The sequence below is a fragment of the Harpegnathos saltator genome, unplaced genomic scaffold (assembly GCF_003227715.2).
Source record: "Harpegnathos saltator strain DR-91 unplaced genomic scaffold, Hsal_v8.6 scaffold846, whole genome shotgun sequence".
Lineage (NCBI taxonomy): Eukaryota > Metazoa > Arthropoda > Insecta > Hymenoptera > Formicidae > Harpegnathos > Harpegnathos saltator.
The window spans coordinates 555,324-564,454 of NW_020230700.1; the positions used below are offsets into that span (position 1 = coordinate 555,324).

General features: G+C 32.6%; 1 protein-coding gene across 1 annotated transcript; it reads right to left on the reverse strand.

Annotated features, from left to right (window-relative positions):
* Positions 1 to 3,711: 3,711 nt before the first annotated feature.
* Positions 3,712 to 5,061, reverse strand: LOC105188671 (uncharacterized). Its single transcript, XM_011150255.1, has 2 exons — positions 4,545 to 5,061; positions 3,712 to 4,355 (listed from the first exon to the last, which is right to left on the reverse strand). Exons 1-2 carry the CDS (start codon positions 5,035 to 5,037, stop codon positions 3,727 to 3,729), a joined length of 1,122 nt encoding a protein of 373 aa, XP_011148557.1. The 5' UTR covers positions 5,038 to 5,061; the 3' UTR covers positions 3,712 to 3,726.
* Between the last annotated feature and the right edge of the window lie 4,070 nt (positions 5,062 to 9,131).

Sequence of the window (9,131 nt, forward strand, 5' to 3'; positions counted from 1 at the left end):
GAATAGCTATTTCAAAATATACATAAATTTATAAAAATAATAAGTTTAGCATATTTTCCACTGCAATTTTGGCAAAGTGAAAGGACATATTTTACAATCTAATATCCGAATATTAAATCGCCTTAGGTCTAGATTTATCCTCTAAGTTCGGATAAATAGATACGTACATATTACAATAAACATGTCCATTCTCAAGATCTCTCAGTGGTTTATAGGAATGAAATTTATTTTCTTGCTCATATATAGGTTTCACATCCAAGATAAAATTTATCTCATGAACGTTCAATATTGCTGTAGTTCCTGAAGTAGCAGTTAAAAAAAATGGGGAACTATTCTGGAACAGGCTCATGAGATTGAACTGCAACTCTTCATGTCTAAGATCTGCCTGAAACCCTACAATCACACTTGGCTGCTCATACGTTTGATATTTCATATAATCGTAATATAATTTAGGGCAAAATTCGTAATTAATCTTTCGCTTCCTCCGAGTACAAATATGGCAAAGTTTGATACTGTCAAACATCGCTGGTAGTTCTTGCCTTATCAGTTTTTAGTAACTTTTTTTTTAGTATCAATTTTTAGTAACTTTATAGCAGGGTATAAAAGGTGAAAAAGCAATTCCCAAGCTGGCAAATAGTCTACATCATGTAAGGTGCTTGCCACTATACGAATTATACATTTAGGTGATGCTATATATAGAAAACGCAATAAATTCGCATCCCTTATCGCATAGAACAACGTCAATGGTCCCGAAACGTAATCGGAGTACAAATAAGATTGATTATCCCAATTTTTTATTCCCTTCATCAGTGTATTTATTTGTACGTATCGGTCAATAAATGCCTCCATATCCTCTACAAAGTTACACTCTGAAAATCTAGTGAATTTCTTTGTCAATGGACGAATATTGAAATACATAATATCAGTGTTTATACATAACTGCAACTTATCGCATCTTGATTCATGTTGAATTTTAAATTCTTGCGCGTGTACAACGCAGTAATTTTCGGAATAGCATTTTCGGCAATACTGCAGATCAATCTGCTGATGGCAACTGAAACATGATTTCGCGAAAAGGATCATTTACTCTTCATATAATTCTAGTTTACGTGGGAGCCATCCCTTGATTGAACTCAAAAATTGGTATCTTGAATTTATCCAGATCACGTGATCTATTCCAGTTTTGCTCCCCATATACGACTTTATGTATTCTTTAAGATATCCGCAGATCTCTACATGTTTCTCATTATGCAGTTGTTTGTGTTCATATCTGCAATAAGAAATCATATCGCATTCAGCGCAAGATATTAAATCATTATTATTTTCTCTTTTGCAAACGTGACAAACGTTGGGATAAAACCACGCATTGCAGTTCTCCTCGTCCAAAAAACTATTGGACGGTATTCTAATTAAGTGAAGCATTTCACTCATATTGATTTATTTGATTAAATTGACGTTAACAGATACTTTATGTATAATATAAATTTTGAAGTAATACATGTAAAGAAGAGAACAGGTTAGAATCGGGAATTCAAATGTAACTGATGTCTCTTCAGAGAATTGAAAAGGTTTTTATAAATTCTCCTTGACATCTCATGAATTGTTGACAAATTTAATCGTATTTGAATATAGGATGAACTACGAATACACATCTGTTTTGTACTAAATAGAATGACGCGAATAGACGCACATTGTGCAAATTTCTAGGAAAAATTTATGTTATTACAGTTATAAAATTAGTTAATATTAGAATATAAGATATTTTGATACGATATTATTCCTTTGTTTTCGATAGAATTAATCCGGCGATCGTGTTGTGATTAATCAATCAAGTTTTCACAGCACCTTCGTCTGTACCAGGCCTCGCGCCCATTAGAACGATTTATATATTTTTTTATATCTTTTATGCTTTGATTATCATGCAGCAGACACGTGCGAAGTAGACCCGCGAGGCTTAAATAGACACAGGTAACATGCACGCTGCTCATGATTTATCGCTAGCATCTTTTGCATGATATAAAACATTTCATTAGACTATCAAGAAATAAAAAGGAATCGTCAGAACACCGATAAGCGAACCATGTAAGTTCACCACGTGCTTTCAGCATGTCGATCACGAGGTTGGGGAGTGTACGTAGGTACATTGGAATTATTATATGAACTAAAGGTAAAGAACGAATAGTATGTGCATGTTTTTTTACAATACTACTAACATTTTTAACAAAAGAACAATAGAAGGGATAGATAAAAAATCAGCAATGTTAATAGAGGGAAGACAACAAATAATAGCATTGGACAGGACTTTTAGTTTGGTGTTTTTCGTATGCGAGTCAAAAGTTTTTTGTGTAGAGAACTTTTTTTGTTCATATTTTGCATTTAATTTATTAACGATAAAACTTTACATATTGTTTCCGAATTATTAATGCGTGAATATGTGACTCCTTATGACGGTACAATCCTATACATTTCTGACATACAAAGAGAAGAAATACGATGGTAGAGAAGAAAGGTTTCGAGTTACGAAAAATGTTAGCAAAAATAGTTAATACTTTCAGAGAGTAAACATTTTTATCATATATATAAGTCATACTAGTCAATATACATATAATGGAAAACATATATAGCATACATACATCTTAAAAATTACAATAATATCTGTTCTGACTTGTACACTTTGATATTTAGTGAATTACATATTTCTATGTTAATTTTATCCCACATAATTTTTACAGAATTCTTTTGATATCGTATTCTGAAACCTGGTTCGTATCAGAAATCCTAATATGAAAATTTTGAAATAAGTGATTATATATATCATATGTTTCATTTTGGATATTGTATCAGTTTGTCAATAAGTTACCAAGCAGAATTACTTCGTATGCTTCACTAATATGATCTAAAGGAATAATTTTGTTATTTATTTATTTTTCTGAAGTTTAACTTATGTGAAGCTTGTCCTTATCATTAAATTGTAAATCTTAAAGAAACAGAAATCTAAAAGTATTAACATAAATACAACGCCGTTGAACTATAATTTTAGTTTATGATTTTAGGTTACGATTAATCTCTGACATACGCAACGAAAGTAATGCTATATTTTTGCCAAATCGTATATAAAGGTTTACTTTAAGTTTTGTTTTTAATTCTAATCCATTAAATTGTATCTAATTCATTAAACAATAATAATAAAAAAATTAATATACACGGAGAGGTATGACTATGATGACACGAAACACGTGTGCAGGTATAGTGCGTCAAATTAAACAGGAAAGTATCATCTTGCTAATTTTGCAATATAAATATCAGCATTTTTAAGCTGTTTGTTCCGTAATGATATTATACATACTATTTTAAGATACTCTCATTAGATATGCTTCTTTATTATTGTCGACATATTTTGCATAAAATATAAACAACGTAACAGCAATGTAATTGAAATTAAATATGTGCTTTGTATATGTGAAAATATATGCATATATAAATTTACCTATGTATACTATAAAAATATAATATGATAATATCCATAAATAATTTCATTTACATATATCATAAAAATGGATCTTACGGAAATAATAAAAAATAATCAGATCTAAAAAATGAATTATATTAATACAGAATAGCTACTTCAAAACATACATAAATCTATAAAAATAATACAATTAGCATATTTTCCAATACAATTTTTTGAAAATGAAAGGACATATTTTACAATCTAATATCAGAATATCAAATCGCCTTAGATGATGCAGGTACATCTTCTAAGTTCAGATAAATAGATACATACATATTACAAAAGCAACCAAGTCCATCCTCAAGATCTCTCAGTGGTTTATAGGAACGAAATTTATTTTCTTCCTCATACGTAGGTTTCACATTAGTACCTAGTGCGGCATTTATTTCATTAATGTTCATTATTGCTTTATTTTTTGAAGCGGTAGTTAAAAGCAACGGATAACTCTTGATCTGGAATAGGGGCAAGAAATTTGACAGCATCTTTTTATCTCTAAAATCTACTTGAAACCCTACAACCACACTTGGCTGTTCATACGTTTGACATTTCATATAATCGCAATATAATTTAGGACAAAATTCGTATTTAACCTTTAGCTCCTTATTAATACAGTTACAGCAAAGTAGGATACTGCCAACTTTCTGTGTTAATTCTTGTCCTATCAGTACAATTTTTAGTATTTTTATAGCAGGACATAACAGATGAGAAAGCAGTTCCCAAGCTGCCAAATATTCTATGTCATGGTAGGTGGACACCACTATATGAATGATACATTTTGGTGGTGATATATTTAGAAAGTGCAATAAATTCGCATCCCTCATCGCATAAAACAACGTCAGTGGTCCTGAAACGTAATCGGAGTATAGATAACATTTAACTTCCCAACTTTTTATTTCTTTTGTCAATGTAGCATTTGCTCGCACGTATTGGTTAATAAATGTTTCCATGTCCTCTATAGGGTTACTTTGCCAAAAGTTTAAGAATCTGTTTTTCAGTGGACAAGTATTGAGATATAAAATATCTAGGTTCATACCGAACAGCAACTCATTGCATCTTGATTCATGTTGTATTTTAAATTCTTGCGCGTGTACAACACAATAGTTTATGGAATAGCATCTTCGGCAATTTTCCAGATGAATCTGTTGATGACAACTAAAACATGATTTTGCGAAAAGGATCATTTGCTCTTCATATGGTTCTAGTTTACGTGAGAGCCGTTTCTTGATTGAATTCAGAAATTGGAGTCTTGAATTTATCCAGGTCACGTGATCTACTCCAGTTTCGTTTCCCATATGCGACTTTATGTATTCTTTAAGATACCCGCAGATCTCTCTATGTTTTTCATTGTGCAACTGTTTGTGTTCATCACTGCAGTAAGAAATCATATCGCATTCAGCGCAAGATATCAAATCATTATTATTTTCCTTTTTGCAAACGTGACAAACATTGGAATAAAACCACTTGTTGTAATTCTTCTTGTCAAAGGAAATAGACGATATTCTCCTTGAACGAAATAATTCACTCATACTGGTTTATTTTATTAAACTGACGTTAGCAGATACTTTATGTATAATATAAATGTATATTATAAATTTTGAAGTGATGCACGTAGAGCGGAACAGATTAGAATCGAAAGTTCAAACGTAACTGGTGATTCTTCAGAGGATTGAAAAGGTTTTTATAAGTTCTTCTTGACATTTCAGGAATTGTTGACAAATTTAACCATATTTGAATATGAAGGACGAACTACAAATACATATCTGTTTTATAGCAAATAGAATGACACAAATAGATGCACATCGCGCAAATTTCTAGGCGAAATTTTTGTTATTACAGTTATAAAATTAGTCAATATTAAAATATAAGATTTTGAAACGATATTATTTCTTTGTTTCCGATAGAATTAATCCGGCGACTGTGTTGTAATTAACTAACGGAGTTTTCACAGCGAACTCGTCTGTTCCGGGCCTCTCGCCTGTTAGAACGATTTATATTTTTTTTATGTATGTCGTTAGTGCTCTTGAGATGTTTATGTTTCGATTATCATGTAGCAGACACGTGCGAAGTAGATCCACGAGGATCAAATAGGGAGATCACAGGTAACACGCACGCTGCTCGTGATTTATCGCTAGCATCTCTTACATAATATAAAACATTTCATCAGACCGTCAGAAAAAATAAAAAGAAATCGTCAGAACACCAATAAACGAACCATGTAAGTTCACCACATGCTTTTAGCTTGTCCATCACGAGATTGAGGTGTGTACGTAGGCACGATTGATTACACGAACTAAAGATGAAGAATGAGTAGTATGTACAGGATATTTGTTTATGATGCTGCTAACATTTTGGACAAGAGAACAAGAAGGACAGATTAAAAATCAGCCGTAGTAACTCTAACAGGGAGAAGACGACGAGGCAATAGTACGATGGACAGGACTTTCAGCTTCAATTTAGATATTTGGAAGATAGAACACATCGAGTTTTTTATATTCAAGTTTTTTTCTTGTCCATATTTTGTGTTTAATTTATTGTAACAACAGAACAAAATTCAGATATCGTTTACGAATTATTAATGCGTGAAACTGTGACTTCTTATGACGGTACAATCCTATATGTTTAACTTGCGACATACAAAGGGAAGAAACGCGATAATAGAAAGGAAAGTTATAAAATTTTTCGAGGTATCAAAAATATTAGCGAAAAATATATATAGTTAATACTTTCAGAAAGTGGAAATATTGATCATACATATAAGTTGTACTTGTCAATATACACGTAATGAAAAACATACAGGATCCTCAAAAAGTCCGGGAACGCTAAAATATTTCGAAAAATATGAAAAATACGAAAAAATGTTTGATACAAAAGTTGTAGGGCTTAAAAAGATCTATTTAGTAGTCATATCAGTTTGACCGTAGGTGGCGTTACTAAGATCATATGAAGGTCAACTTTGTTTTTTGAATAGAATAGAACTCCCTATTTTTTATTGGAAATTCTTGTAGCTTATCTCGAGAGCTTTCCAAAATACTAATGAACAAAACAATAATGAAGTCGTTTCTTATTAAGTTCTTTCTGAGTTATGACACTTGAAAGTTACAGTACCGCCGGCATTAGCATTACCCAAAATATACCGCGCGGAGGTTGCACGGGCGGATTTACGCCTCGCGAGTGTGTATAGTATGTGTGTGTCACTATAGAGATCAGGACCCGCAGTATTTTAAGACTCCAAACCCTCTCCGTAGTGTGTGTGTGTGTGTGTGTGTATGTGTGTGTGTATGTGTAGGTAACATTTTTCAAGCTATTTTTCAAGCTGTTTTTTACTTTTTCAATCAATCAAATGTTCAAAATGTCTTTCTCCTACTGTTTGGCAATGAGCTAAACGTTCATAGAAACTATTGATCACATGGCTTATTTGTTCTAAAGTGATCAGAGGTGCTTCTTGCATTATTCCATTTTTCAGGTCTTTCAAATTATATGGTTTCGTTGCATAAACCTTATATTTTTGATGTGTCCCCAAAAAAAGAAATCAAGAGGAGATAGATCAGGTGATCTAGTAGGCCACTCAATGGTACCTCTCCTACCTATCCATCGATTAGGAAAAGAACGGTTTAAAAATTCTCGAACTCGTACCGCAAAATGTGTCCTGCTCTATTTTGCCGGAACCAAACGTTTTGCATGTTTGCGTCAAATAAATTTTCAATTTCAGGAATGATATAATTTCGCAATAAATTTTAATATTTTTCAGTAAATTTTTAATATTTTTCAGTAAAAATTAATATTTTTCAATAAATTTTAATATTTTTCATTTAAATCACCATCTATGAAAAATGGGCCTATAATAATACCGCGACTACAGATCCCTGTCCAAACATTCAATTTTTGTGGATATTGTGTGCGAAGATCACTCATCTAATGTAGATTTTCATCACTCCTCAATATCTATAATTATGGCGATTAACAGCACCATTTATTTGAAATGTGGCTTCATCAGAAAAAATAACAAAATTCAAAAAGTTAGCATTATCATCACATCGTTACATCAGTTCTTCACAAAACTGAATTCTTCTATCAAAATCATCTTCCATAAGTTCTTGAGCGATAACAATTTTATTTATACGGATAATATTTATGCTTTTTTAAAATGTTAGAAACGCTGCCTTCATTGATATCATGGGCTTGTACTGTTTTTGATACGGACAAATGAATTTTCCTTATCATCATTAGTTGCGGATTTTGGCCTTCCGCTGTGAGATCGGTCCTTAACTGTTCCCGTTTTGTAAAAAAACGAGCCACTGTTCTGCAACGTGTTCTGCAAACGATGGATTTAGAAATAGGATCGAGATAAGGATGTGTAACATTGAATAGATCAGCTACTTTTTGATATGATCTAATACGGTCACCAAATCCTCGATCTTTCTTTTTCGGTCAACATTTTTCAGAGAAAAATGTGATATTATAATCGGAAAAAGAAACAAAAGAGACAAAGAGCGAGATATGAGCGAGCGCAACTCGTTTTTAGAATATTTGGAGAAGCATCTTTGATCGCACAAGTGAAGAGTGCGGAGAGAGGTATTTCAGTAACAACTTGCTACTTTATTGGCGCTCATGGAGTGGTAATACCTGCAGTTATGATTTTCCCTCGCAAATATTATGAGAGTAATATGGCACTGAATGCTTTCCCTGGAACACTTGGACTAGCCAATAGCAAAGGCTATATGACAAAAGAGACCTTCGTTGATGTTATGAAACATTTTGTAAAGTGTCCAAATTCTTCTAAAGAAAATCCTACGATTCTTTTAATTGACAATGTTGAAACTCATTTATCAGCTAACGCTATAAATTTTGTCCAGGAAAATGGAGTAACGCTTTCCACTTTTCCTCCCCATTGTACACACAAACTCCAGCCATTAGACGTCGGAATTTTTGGTCCTTTTAAGTCATATTATGATAATGTTATATATAATTGGATGATGAACAACCCTGGTGTCCCTGTAACTATTTATCATGTAGCAGGATTTATGCAAGAAGCTCTAAGTAAGGCAGCTATTCCAGTAAACATTATTGCCAGTTTTGAGAAGCCAGGCATATATCCTTTCAACCGATCTGTATTTCAAGACACAGATTACATCATGTCTACAGTAACGGTACAGCTGGATCCAAATGTGAGAGCTAACAATCCAAATGGATCCGAAAACCTGAGAGAGACAGTAACCACCTCAGCACCAGAAACTTCAGAGACAGTAATAGCTACGGCCATAACCAATACTAATGACTCACTTATAAGTCCATCAGATTTCAAAGGCTCTCCTAAAGTATAGCCTAAACAAAATACGAGGAAACCCAGAAGGAAGGGCAAGTGTATGATTGTGACAGATAGTCTAAAGAAGAATGAAATACAAGAACATGAAACACAACAGATAGAGAAAAAACAGAAATCTAAAGAAAGGAAAAGACAGCGAAAAAGTAATAAGAACAATCCAGAAACAGTTCAAACAAAGAAAGGAAAATACAAAAAGGAAGAGAGTACAGAGAGTTTTAGATTTTGATGAGACGTCAAATGATCTAAACTTTGAAATCGATTCATCGTGAGAGAAGAAGAATTAAATTTGAGGAGGTT